At 34.3% G+C, this 17415-nt stretch overlaps 1 protein-coding gene across 49 annotated transcripts in view; it reads left to right on the top strand.

Annotated features, from left to right (window-relative positions):
• TTN (titin) overlaps nucleotides 1-17415 on the top strand; it is a 282990-nt gene that overhangs the window by 112003 nt on the left and 153572 nt on the right. For 42 of the 49 annotated variants that reach the window (NM_001329611.3, XM_054678800.2, XM_024354671.3 and 39 more), the window contains 28 exons: nucleotides 245-292; nucleotides 1134-1538; nucleotides 1993-2055; nucleotides 2487-2564; nucleotides 2717-2794; nucleotides 3385-3471; nucleotides 3706-3786; nucleotides 4818-4901; nucleotides 5299-5382; nucleotides 7532-7615; nucleotides 7834-7914; nucleotides 8052-8135; nucleotides 8289-8372; nucleotides 8650-8751; nucleotides 9204-9317; nucleotides 11517-11597; nucleotides 11785-11862; nucleotides 12126-12209; nucleotides 12367-12450; nucleotides 12703-12786; nucleotides 13052-13135; nucleotides 13838-13918; nucleotides 14226-14432; nucleotides 15391-15468; nucleotides 15679-15753; nucleotides 15958-16050; nucleotides 16798-16875; nucleotides 17074-17235. In NM_001329611.3, coding sequence (NP_001316540.3) covers nucleotides 245-292; nucleotides 1134-1538; nucleotides 1993-2055; nucleotides 2487-2564; nucleotides 2717-2794; nucleotides 3385-3471; nucleotides 3706-3786; nucleotides 4818-4901; nucleotides 5299-5382; nucleotides 7532-7615; nucleotides 7834-7914; nucleotides 8052-8135; nucleotides 8289-8372; nucleotides 8650-8751; nucleotides 9204-9317; nucleotides 11517-11597; nucleotides 11785-11862; nucleotides 12126-12209; nucleotides 12367-12450; nucleotides 12703-12786; nucleotides 13052-13135; nucleotides 13838-13918; nucleotides 14226-14432; nucleotides 15391-15468; nucleotides 15679-15753; nucleotides 15958-16050; nucleotides 16798-16875; nucleotides 17074-17235 — 2826 coding nt within the window. The remainder of the gene's footprint in view (nucleotides 1-244; nucleotides 293-1133; nucleotides 1539-1992; nucleotides 2056-2486; nucleotides 2565-2716; nucleotides 2795-3384; nucleotides 3472-3705; nucleotides 3787-4817; nucleotides 4902-5298; nucleotides 5383-7531; nucleotides 7616-7833; nucleotides 7915-8051; nucleotides 8136-8288; nucleotides 8373-8649; nucleotides 8752-9203; nucleotides 9318-11516; nucleotides 11598-11784; nucleotides 11863-12125; nucleotides 12210-12366; nucleotides 12451-12702; nucleotides 12787-13051; nucleotides 13136-13837; nucleotides 13919-14225; nucleotides 14433-15390; nucleotides 15469-15678; nucleotides 15754-15957; nucleotides 16051-16797; nucleotides 16876-17073; nucleotides 17236-17415) is intronic. The other 7 variants (XM_024354658.3, XM_024354657.3, XM_024354646.3 and 4 more) reach the window with 7 other exon arrangements.

Below are 17415 nucleotides of genomic sequence, written 5' to 3'. Positions count from 1 at the left end.
TCTAAACTAGAATCAAACTTTGGCCTTTTGCATGTTTGATTTTTGTTAATATGGCCTTGCATAGCATTTCTAATGAGCTAGATTTGGAAATTATAAAAGCATTATTATGATTCCTGGAAGGGCTGGTGTATGAGTAGTAGTCATAGCTCCTACAAACAACTAACAATGATGTGGAGGATTAGTAAACATTAATAATAATGTAATCTAAAAATAAACATACATTTTTATGTTTTTAAACTCCCAGAGATTGTCAAGAAGCCTCCACCTCCTACTACCTTAATTCCAGCAAAAGGTAAATAAAGATAAATTATTTTTATTCTGTTTATTCCTGAGATTTGCACTTCTGCTAACTATTCTTATTTTAAATATTAGGCTTCCAACTTATTGAAAGTTGTGGAGTCTCCTCTGCTGTGTTAAATTTAGCATTAGAAATGATGGCTATTTCATATTGCCCCTTTCCCCGGAAAACAAACCCAGGCAGATGTTTATGCTGCCTCTGTGCAATGGTCTCAGAGAAAGAAGAAGTGAGGGCTAGAAAGGAAGGGCCATTCCTTATTTTTTTATTGTAGTTAACACAAATGTTAAGAGTCATATAAATAATGAGAGCCCTTAAGAACTTTAAAAATCTGTTATCTAAAAGTACCTAATTAACTGGGTTACATAATTTTAAATGTTGTTTTTATGAAACTGACTAAGGGATCATATGCAATAGTCAAAAACCTAGGTTTAAAATTAGAAATGTTTTTGAAATAATAATCAGAACTTTTTAAAAAGGTTAACTGTATAAATATGAAACATAAATTCCATAAACTTATCGAATATTAAAACTATTCCACTGGAAGAAACTAGGGGTTCTGCAAACTGGAGCTCTCATGGAATAATAGAAGGTGTGTCCATTTGATAATATTTATTGAATCCATTTTTTCATACTGGAAAAATCCTTAAATCAAGAGTAGAATGCATCTTGATACTCTACTATGTTCCATAGTCAAAAATTTAAATGGATCCAATACAAAAAAAAAATTATCAATAAAATAGATCTGAAATACTGATGTTGTTTAGGTAGATTTTTGTTTAGTGAAGCAGTTGGATGGATAGAATTAATATGCTAATAGTATCTTTATCTATTTTAGCTCCTGAAATCATTGATGTATCCTCTAAAGCGGAAGAAGTAAAAATAATGACTATAACCAGAAAGAAAGAGGTTCAGAAAGAAAAAGAAGCTGTGTATGAGAAAAAGCAAGCAGTCCACAAGGAGAAGAGAGTCTTCATTGAATCTTTCGAAGAACCTTATGACGAACTGGAGGTAGAACCATACACAGAGCCATTTGAACAACCTTATTATGAAGAACCAGATGAAGACTATGAAGAGATTAAGGTAGAAGCTAAAAGAGAAGTTCACGAGGAATGGGAAGAAGATTTTGAAGAACGGCAAGAATACTATGAAAGGGAAGAAGGCTATGACGAAGGGGAGGAAGAGTGGGAAGAGGCTTACCAAGAAAGGGAAGTAATTCAAGTTCAAAAGGAGGTCTATGAAGGTATGTATAAACTGAATGACTTGTTTCCCTCTTTTCTTCATTTTTGCTCAGTTCATTAAATTTTCAATGCTATGAACCTGATTTGCAGTTTATGTGAAATAGTTAAAATGATCTTAGATTTTTTTAAGGTTAGAAATCTTTTAAAAGTTATTTTCCTCAGAGTTACTTTCATGCTTTGACATTACAAGCTAAATCATTTAGTCTTATTACTAACACTAAATTCCAAGAGCTAATTTCTAATGCAGAAGTTCAAGTTTTACTTTTACTGCCTTGTTGCATCTCTGCTTGATCCTGCTTCAAATCCTAGCACTAAGAATTGTGTTGGTAATAACGATCCCAAATACAATACTTCACACGATTATATATTATCCTTACCTTATCTCATTTGCAATTAACAACCTAAGAGAACTTACCTATTTAAGCATCCCTTCTTATTCCTGTGTTTTTATTTCAGAATCACATGAGAGAAAAGTCCCAGCCAAAGTACCTGAAAAGAAAGCACCACCACCTCCTAAAGGTAAGTAATTAGAAATATTTAAATAGACTAGAGCATCAACATCATTATCATGGCTTGTTTGGCAGCGATGTATAAATCAGCAGTTCAATCCAATAGGCACAACTTCTTCTCTAAGCTTTATTGTGAATGATTTTTTTTCTTAAAATTTCTATCTAATTGATTTCATTAAAAAATCAAAAGATGATAAAAATTGTAATGGTAAACTTAAATATAACCAAAATATGTTAAGTACAGAAACTTGTACCCAGAGTTCAAAGTTGTGCGTAAAGCTCAAAGAAAAAAAAACGAACTCATCTCTCTCTTTAAAAAATGATACATGTATCTGCATATACACATATAGGTGTGTATAAACACATATACACAGAGAGAGAGAGAGAGAGAATTTTAATAGGAATTCTAAAAGTACTGCAATTTCTCTAAAATGCTTGCAGTTATAAAGAAGCCAGTAATTGAAAAAATTGAAAAGACTTCTCGAAGAATGGAGGAAGAAAAAGTTCAAGTCACCAAAGGTATTATTTAAAACATTCCTAGCACCCATGTACACAAGTAATATGTTTACTGAGCTATACTCACGTTAGTTATTTATATAATCAAATACTTTTAAATTTTGTGCAAAGCAATATTCTTCAAAATACAAATATATTTGTACATATTTTTAAAGTACCTGAAGTTTCAAAGAAGATTGTTCCACAAAAACCTTCCCGGACTCCAGTACAGGAAGAAGTTATTGAAGTGAAAGGTATACATCTTTGTGTTTCAGCTACAAGTTCAAAATTTTTTTATTTATGTGTATGGACATGTGTACATATATTGCTAAGTAACTCACAAATCTGAAACGACCAAAAAAAGCACATTTTTACATAATACAAATTTTACGTTGAGTTGCACATATGTTTAATTTAAATAATAACATTATCTACTTTGTTTCTAGTTCTGCTTAAAAATTACATTTTTTTATTATAAGGAAGGTTTGTGTTTAATTAGTAGTTTGCTAACTTCACTATGCAATGCATTCCATTGCATATAATATTCCCTATCCTCTTATTTATAGAAATAGACCCTAACAGATTTGGAAAAGCACAACATTGTGTGTGAAGAAGTTGTGTCTATTTGATTCTCATTTAAGAATGTTTGATGAAGGCTGCATGCATTGTTTGTCCCTATAGATCAAAACATGATTTGTTTTCTTGTCAATACTGAATTTGTTCTCAAGCTACCATATTAACCCACTCATTCTGTGTCTAAATACTTGAGTATAAAATCCATGTGTTTGATCTGATGTCTTGTACTAAAAAAAAGGAATACTAATGTGAAATACTCTCTTTAAAGTACCAGCCGTGCATACAAAGAAGATGGTTATTTCAGAAGAAAAGATGTTCTTTGCTTCTCACACAGAGGAGGAGGTGTCAGTCACAGGTATAAGGCAAACTGGAATGTGGGGGCTCAAATGGAAGGGTTTTAGGCAGATTTTTATCCCTCTTGTTGTCTAATTTGTGATCGTGTAGACATTTCTGTCTCCTTGTAAATTCTCTGTCATCTTTTTCATTTCATGTTTGTCTCTGTTTTCATTTTTATTTTAATGTTCTTTGTAAATTACAATTACCACCCACAACATGGCATATCAGTAATTAAAATGTACATTTTTTTAAGTCCCCGAGGTACAAAAGGAAATTGTTACTGAAGAGAAAATTCACGTTGCCGTTTCCAAAAGGGTTGAACCACCACCTAAAGGTATTAGTAATTCATTCTAAGTTTAAACTCTTTTAATAAAAATTAGTACAAATTCCATAGTAAAACATTTATGTTAGTATTAAATAATAGATTTAGTCACAGTGTGCATACCTATAGCCACTATGTACAAAGGATGTGATGGGGGACGGGAAGAACCATGAGGAAGGCACAGGGGGAAAAAAGTGAAAATTACTGGAGGCTCCGTTCCCTGCTTCAGAGAGTTTGCAATCTCGTAACCTGTTACTTGGAAATACAGTGTCCTGGAGCCAGTTCATGCTAGCTCACCAGAGCCTGTGGTTACATTTTCAGGAATTTTGCCAGCCAGTAGTTTAACACCACCATTATGAAAAATTAGATTATGTAAACTTACAGTCCAATAAAGTATATTTTTAAATATTAATAAATACTCAAAACTCCTATTTTACTGCATTTTGTTCTTATCTGTGTTTCTGAGATTGTTTCCATCTTTGTGTCTGTGTGGTAGAAATACCGTATAATGTACTACTGCACATCTCTTTCCAACTCCAGGACAATGACATCACCTTGACAGCCAGGGTGGGAGGGAGTGTTTATACCACCTTGGAAATCGGAAATCTGCAAGCACTATATAGATCAAGGCTCCACCCCCTCCATCCCACCCAAATTGTTAAACATTTAAGACACAAAAAAATCTAATGCAATTGTATTTATGAAACTGCTTTATAAAAGTAAAGGTTACAAAAAAAAAAAACTAACTTCATAGTTATCGATGTTCATAAAAAGCTGGTTTCTGAGGAACTGACACAGGCACCTCCGAGGGAGGATTGCTCCTACCTGTTCCTGACAAAGTAGAGGCTTCTGCAGTTAAAGGTGACAGCAGTCACATTTTCTAATTAGCCATTCAGCCATCTCCATTTACTCTCATTTCTAAAGCATAATTTTCTTGCATTCAGTTGGTATAAAAAGGGAATCTCTATTTAATTCTAAGTCTTACAACAACATATGCCTTGTCAAATGCACACTTTCTCAAAAATGGCACTTTTCTTTTAAAGTCCCTGAGCTACCTGAGAAACCAGCTCCAGAAGAAGTGGCCCCTGTTCCTATCCCTAAAAAAGTGGAGCCCCCAGCACCGAAAGGTAGAATAATATTTGTGAAAAAAATAATTCTTAGCATCCATCTTGTATCTTTTTCTATAAGATCTGTGTATTAACAAAATAGCATCTGTAAACCATCTATAATATATTTAATTCTGTGTATATTGATTTCATTTATTTGTGGTAATGTGTTATACAAGTATTGGTAACATTTCTAAACTCCAGATCATGCTAACTGGGTCTTTGTCTGCTTGTGTAATGTATGTAATGTCTATATGGTGTTGAGGTATTTAGCTTTCATTTCTATCACAAGTAGGCATATTTAAATTACTCCCTAATTCTCACACTGTTAGTGAAGATTTATGCTTTGATGTAATCTTAGATGTCTCAGAAGGCGACTAGAATATTCCACATTATTTCAACAATTGTATCTTTAAAGTTCCTGAGGTTCCCAAGAAACCCGTGCCAGAGGAGAAAAAGCCAGTTCCTGTGCCTAAGAAGGAACCTGCTGCTCCCCCAAAAGGTACACCAGAGCCAATGATGGGGAGACTCTTTGCTCCAAGTGCCAGCCTTTTGCTTTCTACGATCTTCATATGTACTATGCTGCCTTTGTCTTTTGTCTCTTTTACATTCTCCTTGTGTTTTTACTGTTTGTCAGCTTCCGTGCCATGCTCTTGACATACTTTATTTATTATACTGAATATTCCTAAGACATCACCAAAAAGTGTTGTTAAAGGAAGTAACTATGTCAAACTGCTATCTTACATTTTTAATATCTTCCCTCTTTTAGAGAAAGAGGAAATGTTTGTGAAACTTGTTTTCTACTGACATGTTTCTAGGAAAAAACCTTTCATCCTTCATAAATGTAACTTTTTCTTAATAAAAGCAGTTTCATGCATTATGAAGAGGTGGAAACAGGCAATGACAACTGGAGAGTGTCTGGCAGAACTGAATGTTAATTACATAAAGACGTACATAGTACCACGCTTCTTAAAAGTCAATAGTGGCGAGTCTTCAATAGTGGGGAACATACAGATTTTTTGAAGTTTACTTTCACCATTTTCTTGAGACCTTAACTGAGCTTCAGTATTTGCCATAAATGTTTCCGTTATCTAATTAGCTAGACAAATTACCTTTCACAGAGGTATGTTTGAATGAAAATGTGCTGCTGTGGTATGTTTGAATGAAAATGTGCTGCTGTGGTATATCACAAATCCCTTGCTTTGGTTTGTTTGGGATTTTCTTGGCGATAAAAGGGCACTATCTTATTGAAGCACTGAAGCTACAATTGCACACATCCATTCAGTTATAGAGAGACTCAGCAAGAATTCAACATTATCCAATTTAGGAGAAACCAGACCTAACTAAAATAGTACATTTTGAATACTGTTCCCTTGGCCTGACTTTGCAGTGTTTCCATTTTCTTCCTGAATCAAATATGCTTCTCTCTTTCTCAAACTCTTGGCTCTTTCAAAATTCTTTTGATTATCTAACCATTAAATACAAAGGTCATGTTAGTAAAACCAATACTAATACTAAAGCTACTTGAGACAGATCGTCTTAGATAAATTAAATCCATTGTTATTATGTACTACATTTCCCAATACAAAGCATAAAGAAGCTTTTCTATATACTATCTGAACATTCTTGACTGTTTGTGTAATCACTAATTTGTTTTCAGCAAAGTCATATATGTCTTCTAAAGGAGACACAGAGGCATCTCTCATTTACTCATAAAAACAAATACACATAGTATAATAGCACGTATATATATATAAACACTGCATGTATATATAGCATAACATATACATATATAAATGAACAGCTATATAATTGCACCAAAATATTACAAATGCACGTGCAGAGGTGCAGGGATTCACAAAAGCTGCCAATATTGTATTTAAAATGAGAACAATTATTGCCAATAATGCATGCTGTTAAAATTCATCTTCCAATTAAAAAGTCAACATTATCCATTCTTAGAATAGATAAATCAAATACACTGTAAACATTTTTTAGGTTGAAAACCCTGTTCAAAACTCTAGAGCCGCTTAGGAAAAAAAAGCACAAATACACATACCCACAAAATTCTGCACACAAAGCTCTGTAAAGTCATTAACACACGGGTATCAGATTGAGAGACCTACTCTAGAGTGTTTCCTGAGTTTCGAATTCACTACAGGCACACCCCCCAAAAATGAGAGGAGAAATGTGGGGAAGAGAAGTAAGTTACACATATTCAACTATTCTAAGACTTCTTAGTCTTAGTCTAAAATAGTCTTAGATAAACTAAAGCCATTGTTATTAAGTACTCCATTTCTCAATACAAAGCATAAAGAAGTTTTCTATATATCATATCCACATTCTTGATTGTTTGTGTCATCACTAATTTGTTTTTAGCAAGGTCATACAATATATAAAGGATGAATTCTGTGCACAACTTTGTTACATAACTCATTTTTGCCTAAATGCCTCTAAAACATTATTTGTGATATTTATCACATTGTGATCCTTGGAATAGTATAGTTAGTTTAATTTTCTGGATAATTTTGCTGATGCATAGATAATCTATAACAACATTAATGTACTACATAAAGATTTGTGCATGTGCCTATGTTCTTTCATAAAAGTGATATATGTCTGAACTAACACTGTGTTTCAAAAACTTTAAGTCCCAGAGGTGCCAAAGAAACCTGTCCCTGAAGAAAAGATTCCCGTTCCTGTTGCAAAGAAAAAGGAAGCTCCCCCAGCTAAAGGTACAGTGGCTTTCGACATAAAGCCCTATCTTTTATCTTTGATACAAAATATGTTGTGTTTAATTATCTGTTCATTGAGTTAATTTAATTCTAAATGAATGTTTTGTGGTGAGAACTGAACAAAAGTGTCTGTCCACCCGTCTGCTTTCTTAAAAAAACATAACTGTGCATAGCTACTTTAGAAAATATAAAGTCAATTCTAAAAATGTCTCTTCAAGTTCCTGAAGTACAGAAGAGAGTTGTGACAGAAGAAAAAATAACCATTGTAACTCAAAGAGAGGAATCTCCACCACCAGCAGGTACTTAATCCCATCTCCATGAAATAACCTTGTCTTTCCTTCAAGCTTCTTTAATTGCATGTCTTAATTGCCACTTCTATGTTGCTCATTTATTTGGCCTTTTTGACAAATTTTAAAATTCAATACTATCCTTTAAGTGCCAGAAATACCAAAGAAGAAAGTTCCTGAAGAAAGAAAACCTGTTCCTCGGAAGGAGGAAGAAGTTCCACCACCACCAAAAGGTATTGTTTCTCCATCTTCCAAAGAACTGTCTTTATGTTCCAGTGATTTTGTTAGTTTTGTGATATGAGTGCACTGTGGGTGTATTTCTTTGTTTTTCATTGGGCTTCAATGAGATCACATCAAATTTCTAAAAGTGCATAATATCTCTAAAGTGCCAGCTCTGCCTAAGAAACCTGTCCCAGAGGAGAAAGTTGCAGTGCCAGTTCCTGTCGCTAAGAAAGCTCCTCCTCCCCGAGGTAGGATTTGCCTCAATCCTCTGACCAAAAAAAAAAAAAAAAAAAAAAAAAATCTTCGAGTGTGTTAAATTCTTGCTTTTTCCATCTGGTCTCTGCTTATACTGATCCATTGTCTCACTTGCAGTGAAACTTTTGTGTTTATGTCCTTGTGATATGTAACTTGTTTTCCCATTTTGCTAGTCAAAGTGGTGTACTGTGCAACTCTTCCCCAAATTCTAGAAAGTGAGAATTGTTAAAATTCTTGATTTTAAACTTCAACTTTAACACTTTCTTAAAGCTGAAGTCTCTAAGAAAACTGTTGTAGAAGAAAAAAGATTTGTTGCTGAAGAAAAACTATCCTTCGCAGTTCCTCAAAGAGTGGAAGTCACGCGGCACGAAGGTATATAATCGGAAGTCAGGGGATAAATGAGTTTGTGTGTGTTTCCTCAAAGTCTCTTCTTCTTCCACATGTGATTGTTTACTTTAGAACATGTCCTCATCAGTTATTTCTCCTTATGTTGGTATTAGAATGTGTCTACCTTTTGTAGCCTTCTGGGACTGAGTCTTTTGTGTCTATGTTGGCCTTGAATCATTCGAAGGAAGTGGATGAGTCCCGAAAATGTTATAATTTTGAAAGTGGCCACACTTGGACATAACTCAAGTATCATTCTCAGTCTTGGGCTGTACTTGCCCTCATCTTAAATTAGCTTCCTCCTTCTTATAGTGAGGAAGTACCATGAAGCTATGTCCTAAGCAGATAGAAGAACAGTTATCCATCTGTAGTGACCACATGGCTGTATATACATCTGTATCTCAGCAGGCTGAATTTAAATGAAACCTTATCTTTTAAAGTATCTGCAGAGGAGGAATGGAGTTACTCAGAAGAGGAGGAAGGTGTGTCCATTTCAGTTTATAGAGAGGAAGAAAGAGAGGAGGAGGAAGAAGCAGAGGTTACAGAATATGAAGGTAAACAATGCAAATAAGCTAGAGATGATCTGGGGTTTTGATGAGGTGTTTTCTTTCACAAATTGTCTACAGACCAATGAAAAGAGACAGAAAAAAGTGACACAAATTCAGTGAACATCTACCAGTCTCATTAAATGAATATTTTGATCAAAACACAAGATTCAGGAGGATTATACTAGATTAGAGAAATCCAGTGTATTTCTTCTGCATCCCTTCTTACTTGCCTACATAGAATAAAAGAGGCTTCATATTTATATATAATTAATCAGGGCAGGTATCTCCATATACATATATCCTTTCATTAAACAGGACTTGGCTTCAGCATGGTGGGCTGGCATAGGCTTTACCTTAGTAGCCTAATGCCTAATTGGTGTGTCTCAAACATTGCTTGTACCACAATCCACAGACAGAAATATATTTTATATTATAATCCTTTAATTTTTTTATTCTAGGCATTTAAAAAATACAAGTTATAATCCATTAAGTCAATTGCAGAAGTCACTATAATGTCTTAAAATGTTTTAAAATGAGCAAGAAAATATATTGCCTCATTACATTCCAGGAGTCAATGCCATATTTGTGAGTCTGAAGCCCTGAACACATAAGGCTTTCCTGTATTTTACATATGGAGAAAACCATTGTGTTATATATGGGATCAGACTGACTTGTTACTCAGATCTTTTCATACCTATAATGCTAATTATCTATAGTTTCTTAAGGACAGAACCAACAAACTATTCCATTGGGATATTTTTTCAATGAATTAAGGCAGCACCAGGTTTCCAACTAAAATCCAGCATTCTGGCTAGAGCCATGTGGCCAAAAGAACTTTCCTAAGAAAGTTCCTAAGGTCTGCTTTTAAAGAGAAATCAATAAGCTCCTTAACCAAACTAACTCTCTCCCCAGTGAGAAGATGAGTAGAATTGAAGTACATTTAGATGTCCCAAGTATCTGTTTTTATCTGTCTAATAAAAGATGGCACACCATGCCCCTTTTTTCACTTGGAACAAAAGCCCATGTAAAAATCCAAGGTGCCATAGTCTTAGTGGAATGCCTTGGAATAGGCCAAGATGGGACATGACTCCCAGGAGAAAATCCATTAACTCTGTTGTGCTTCCTGGAAGAGGCCATGATGGTGGACATAAGTCAGGAAGCTGGTAGATTTGAAGACGACTCCATCTTTTCTAAAAGTGTTTGTAAAACCAAACATAGTCTGATTTCAACTTTCGACACTATAAACTTCCTTTAGTACTCCAGACTCTAGTTAAAAGGAGAAACACTGTGATTATTTTTATGTTCTCATTATGCCCCAAAGATGGGTGGCTTGTTAGGTTTACTTTCAGCGTAAGGAGCAGATATGTTTTTAACCAGACACTTCTATTCCTTATTTAACTTTGACCAGGCATGGTGGCTCATGCCTATAATCCCAGTGCTTTGGGAGGCTGAGAAGGGAGGATTGCTTGAGCACAGGAGTTCAAGACCAGCCTATGCAACATAGCAAGCCCCATTCTACAAAAATTAAAAAAACAGCTAGGCATGGTGGCATGCACCTCTAGTCCCAGCTACTCAGGAGGCTGATGCAGGAGGATCATTTGAACCCAGGAGTTCGAGGTTACAGTGAGCTGTGATTACACCACTGCATTTTAGCCTGGGCAACAAAGCAAGACATTGTCTTAAAAAAAAATTAAAACTGTATACACTTAGGCTCAAAAATCATGTGAAGCCTCCTGCCTCTTCTACCATACCTGCCCCACAAAACTGGCAGGGAAAACAATATGGAATATTATCTTACAATTCACTTAAACCCTCAAGTATGTTTCTGCCCTGTGGCCTTCAAATCTACAGTGCTCTGCTATTTGTGAAACTCATCTTCAAATTCTTCTGTTCTTATTAACTCAGCTATTATAATCGTTTTTTGTCCCGTACTTGTCCTGTTGTTGCTGTGGATATAAGCATTATTATCTGTATGACACATTTGAAAATTAAGTTAATGAAACCTATTTCCCATTTCCCATACTCTTCATTAACGCATGTGCTTTGATTAAAATGCTCTTTGAGTATTTTAAATAGGAACAAGCAGGGGTTTGGCAAGGGTTAAACTTTTGCTATTTTGATTACTCTTTGAAGTGATAAATTAAAGCTAAAAATAAACATGAAAAACACTGTAATTTATCTTCTTTAAAACTGCTGTCTTTAAAGTGATGGAAGAGCCTGAGGAATATGTTGTGGAAGAAAAGCTGCACATTATTTCTAAGAGAGTGGAAGCTGAGCCAGCTGAAGGTATGCTGACTCTTTAATTAGTTTTATCCCTATGTTAGCTTGTCTCCTTCTTTATGTTTCCTTATAGCTAATTTGTCATCCATATTGCAAATATTGATAAATATCATGTCTAATAAAAAGATCCCTTACACTTTTATCGAAAAGAAATCTCGACATTTCTACAAACATATTTTATAATCTTTTCAAGTGACAGAGAGGCAGGAGAAGAAAATTGTACTGAAACCAAAAATTCCTGCTAAAATAGAGGAGCCTCCACCAGCTAAAGGTATGATTTCTTTCAAAGAAATGCAACACTATTTATTTTAATGTATATAATAATACTTTCATATTTGCATAACTATCTTATGCATAACAATTTGCATAACTGTCTACGTTTTGTCAGAACACATGTATGAACGTATTTACTGAGTATAGTCATTAACGTTTGTATATATGTGCAATCTTTTCAAAAAGTGAGTGCTAAGCCCCACAACTGTGTCACTTCATATGTAAGGCAAACTCATATTCTTAAACCTAATCTTTCTAAAGTTCCTGAAGCACCTAAGAAAACTGTGCCAGAAAAGAAAGTTCCTGCTCCAGTTCCTAAAAAGGAAAAGGTGCCCCCACCTAAAGGTATATTGGATTTTATTTTATTCTTCAAGACTGTCTTTTTTTAATCTTAAATTGATACATTCTTCAGATTTTTTAAACATTAACCAGAAAATAAGTGTGCCTGTGTTTAGTGTTTTCCATATCGTATGTTTGACGGTATTGCCTGGTATCTTTTAAGTGCCAGAAGAGCCAAAGAAACCAGTTCCAGAAAAAAAGGTTCCTCCAAAAGTCATTAAGATGGAAGAACCTCTCCCAGCCAAAGGTAAACAAACCTCCCCAGCAGAAAAACTAGGAACATATGGCTTGTCTTTCTTTCTCTCTGCTGCTGTTCTTTGGGTCATACTGTTTATATGTTGGTGGGTGACAATGGTGTCTTTGGGTAGAGTATTACTTGTGATGTTTTTGTGTGTGTGCCTTGTAAATTCTTCTATTCTAAAATCACAGTACTTTCTGGCTAGTATATTTTTTACGTCCACTTTAATATAACTCCCTAATCCTAAAATTATCTTTTAAGTGACTGAGAGGCACATGCAAATTACCCAGGAAGAAAAAGTTCTTGTTGCTGTAACTAAAAAAGAGGCGCCTCCAAAAGCAAGAGGTACATCCGCCCTTCCATTATGCACAATATTGTACTTGCCCTACTCTGTTTACCAAATACACTGGTTATGGGGGCTGGTTTTTGTTGTTGTTGTTGTTGTTGTTGATGTTGTTGTTGTTGATGTTGTTGTTGTTGTTACAGTTGTTGTTTTATGTTTGAAATAATGAAAATGTCAAGTGTTTATGTTTGGGCTACTACTATATGGCTGCCTTTTTGTGGTTTGAAAGAGGGAAACAATACTTTAAAGTGAAATCTCTCTTTAAAGTGCCAGAGGAACCGAAGAGAGCTGTCCCAGAAGAAAAAGTTCTGAAACTCAAACCTAAAAGAGAGGAGGAACCACCAGCTAAAGGTATACTGACTCTTAAAAAAAAAAAAAAATCAAAATAAGCATCCAGACACTAAAACTAATCTAGTGGAATAGGTTCCATTAGAAAAAAAAAGACATAGTACAAAGTAAGCAATATAAGTTTGTTAATGCATATCACTTCAAAACTAAACATTTTTGATAACAGAAAGTACTTTTTTCTTAAAAAAAAGTGAGGCTTCTTCTAAACATATGTGAATAATTTTCCTTAATCTGTATTTGTCTTCTAATGTCTTTTCCATATACTAAACTCATCTGCCTAGATGCTTGCTTTATGTGGCAATCTCTGATGAAATTTTTAATTTTTTCAATTCTGAATTTTCTACATTGTACCAATAGAGCTAAGGAAAATGTCTTAGAATTAAGGTGAAGAAACTATTCATGTAACATAGGTTTCTGTCTAATGCTTCTACTTTGATAGTCATTATTTATGCTGTTTAGTTGTCTTTTTAAACTTTTATAAATACTACTTGATTTTCCTAAAATTATTCAATGTCTTTGACGTACTTCATATGTATATTAGAGTAAGTTTATTTCCAAGTCTATTGATTTTCTTGCTTTTTAAATGAAAGTTTAATCAGGCACTGTTATGGTTGTCTTTGTCCTTGAATTGTTTGAACAAAATTTCTCTTCACACACACATTTTCAGAATCTTGCAATTCACTTTTAATAATTACTCCTTTAAAGTGACTGAATTCAGAAAAAGAGTGGTTAAAGAAGAAAAAGTATCAATTGAAGCTCCAAAAAGAGAACCTCAACCCATCAAAGGTATATTGAACTTTGATTAAGTAATGTGAGGCATGAAACTATCTGGCTCTTTGCCTTCTAGTTCCCAATCTGACTCCTATACTTTATTAGCTTATTGTTGACTAAGGGCAGGGTATATAACATTTGAAATCACAATTGCTAAATATACTCTATGATACCTTGACTGGCCAAAAAAGAACAGTCAGGGTCTCCCATAATCAGTGCATGAAACAAACGCAAAAGAATAAAATCAAAGCACATTGTTACTATCAGTCATCCTTAAAAGTGCTTTAAAGTAAAGTGCTGCCTGTTGTTAATATTGTTTCAGAAGTAACTATAATGGAAGAAAAAGAAAGGGCTTATACCCTAGAAGAAGAAGCTGTTTCAGTACAACGGGAAGAAGAATATGAGGAATATGAAGAATATGATTATAAAGAATTTGAGGAGTATGAACCAACAGAAGAATATGACCAATATGAAGAATACGAGGAGCGGGAGTATGAACGATATGAAGAGCATGAAGAATACATCACAGGTATGAGCAAAACTGCAAACTCAAAACCACACTAAATATGTGCACACTCAAACAAGATAAAACAAGATAAATCATAACAAGATAAAAATTTGGATATCGAAAGAAATTTGGAAAGAACTTTGTTTCATTTCGCAAATGCGGAATTTTCTTCTTTGATAACTTCTAGAAAAAATTTTTTAAACCCTCTATAAATCTTAAGGTTATTGTTAGACTTTTGTTCTGGGAATAATCTAATACCCCCCTCATTTTTGCTCGTATGCAAAATAGCAAATGTCCCTAAGTTTCTTTTTCAAAAAGGTTACAAGTTTATCTTCAAGTGCCCATGATCATTCTAGTATATGGTTAAAAATTTCTGAACATCCTTTATTCTAAAACTTGCTATTATGGAGTATGATAGGCTATTGAGAAAATGTATTTACCCACAGGGTTCCCATTATCAAAACTTGACAATGACTGCTTCAAAAGTTAAGATAGAGATGTAAGCTAACACAAGCTGTTGTGTTTTACCTAATGAAGGTCAAATTTGTTGGCATATAGTTTGGGCTTCAAATTGTTTATTTTACTCAAAGAATAAATCTCTAATGAAATTTTGAAATGAATCAATCTTATTTCACTTATTCAGTCTCTGATGTTTCATAGCCCAACTTTGAGAACATTCTACATAGTCTTACTGATAGCTTTAAAAAAACCATATTATAGGGGAGTTTCAGCCAGGAATTTATCTACCTGAAGTGAAATGAGAATTTTAATATGTAAGAATTACCTAATTAAAGAAAATAGCAAGAAGGAAAGGGCAATATGAGCTTGTTCTGCTTGGATCTCTGATTCTTGCCTACTTCAATAGGCTATGGCTATACTGTAGATAAAAGAGATTATTTCAATTATTTGATTCCTTTTAAGAAATGTTTAAACTTATATTCTAAGTCTAACATGAAATACTTTGTATGTACTTTTAAAGAACCAGAGAAGCCTATCCCTGTAAAGCCTGTCCCAGAAGAACCAGTTCCCACAAAACCAAAGGCCCCACCGGCTAAAGGTAGAGTGAAAAAAACATTATTACCTGTAAGAGATCTTTGTTTCCTCCATGTCTGTCCTACTATAAAAATATATGTAAAAGTGGCAGTGTACAAATTATGTGTGTGTTTGGGAATATTATGTTGTATTTGTCTTTCTTAACTTTTTGTTCTTGCTAGCCTTGAGAAACCTGTTTCAATTTTTAAAATCTCTTAATATTGATATTTTAAAGTGCCGAAGAAAGCTGTCCCTGAAGAAAAAGTACCAGTGCCCATTCCTAAGAAACTCAAACCTCCACCACCCAAAGGTACATTACTGAGTAATAATCACCAAAAACAACTTTGTTATGTATGTTCTAAAATCATGTCTTCCTGGCCGGTCTGATGGTCTGTGTTTTTGCTGAGTAGGATGTTCTTGTCCTGATTCTTACATTTCAGTTTTTTATGTGTATTTATTACATAGTATTCAAGGAGTTGGTTTTAATGCTCTTTAATAATTAATATCTTTAAAGTGCCTGAAGAACCAAAGAAAGTTGTTGAGGAAAAAATACGTATTTCAATTACCAAACGTGAAAAAGAGCAGGTGACTGAACCCGCTGCTAAAGGTATAATGATTTCCTTCCTCGATTGTGATCTTTTCTGATGCCTCTTTTGAAATTAATGTAACTATGATTCATTTCATTTTGTTGTTTCATGTCTTTTAAATTAGTTGTCAGCAGAATGTTGGATGTAAAAATGTGTAAATACAGGATAAGAAGATAATACCTTTAAAAGGAAAAATTATTTCTAAATACATCCATAGCCTGTTAGCCAGTGGCTGTGTCCTGCCACATGGCTACAATACATATAAAATAGAATGTTTGGGTTTAAAATCAGTGACCATTTGGCATATTCCTGATTTACCTAAACAATGTAATGATACCATAATATTCACCAAGCTTTGGTAACTGTTTATTCATTCTAAATTCATTTTGAAGATTTTTTTTAAAGCTAACCAGTTTCCAGTCATTTTCCCCCTGATTCATACTAAGTATGAAGTATACTAATTGAGAAGTAAATTTCACTTTTCAGGAAGGATATTTCTTTCAAGCAGAGATACTTGAACACTAAACCTCATTTCACATTTGGGCTCTGCTACTTCATGTTTACTTGGGTACTTCTGTGTACTTGTATTTATATGAAGCTCAGAATCCTTTCCACAGAGAGTATATAGTTTCTTAAAGATGAACAATCGCATATCTATCTCATTAAAGGAAGATACATTATTCTATCTGCTTAAAGTACAGCAAAACAAGCATTGGCTCGGTGGCCTTTTTCTGACAATAAAATTTCCTTATACTTCATATTTCAAGTGCCCATGAAGCCCAAGAGGGTTGTCGCAGAAGAAAAAGTACCTGTCCCTAGAAAAGAAGTAGCACCACCTGTTAGAGGTACCTAATGGCACTCATTTTAATGTTTTGTTCGTCTTTTGCTGTTGAATTCCTCTTCAGTTCTGTGTGTGAAAACTTCTTTTGTGGGAAAAGTAAATCTTGTCCTTTCTTCTGTTATAAATGGGCCTGTGTTTCTAAGGTGTCTTAATTTTGTTGAGTCATTGGCAAATGTCCAACTTAAAGATAATATCTTTAAAGTGCCAGAAGTGCCTAAAGAACTTGAACCAGAAGAGGTTGCCTTTGAAGAGGAAGTTGTAACCCATGTAGAAGAATATCTTGTAGAAGAAGAAGAAGAGTACATTCATGAAGAAGAGGAGTTCATAACTGAGGAAGAAGTGGTGCCAGTGATACCAGTCAAAGGTAGATGATGCCTCCTGCAAAGGGCTGTGCAACAGCATCTTTGGAGTTTGGGGGTCTGATTTGGTCAGATTCTGGGGGTTATTGGCAGCACCAATGATTGCTTACTTTAAAGCAGATATTTTTAGATGCTGAAATATGATTTCTACAGGTGCTTTTCACATTTTATTTCTTTCCTGCAAA

The sequence above is a fragment of the Pan troglodytes genome, chromosome 13 (assembly GCF_028858775.2).
Source record: "Pan troglodytes isolate AG18354 chromosome 13, NHGRI_mPanTro3-v2.0_pri, whole genome shotgun sequence".
NCBI classification, from domain to species: Eukaryota; Metazoa; Chordata; class Mammalia; order Primates; family Hominidae; genus Pan; species Pan troglodytes.
Note: the sequence above shows the minus strand (reverse complement) of the source record. Positions and strands in the feature narration are given on the sequence as shown.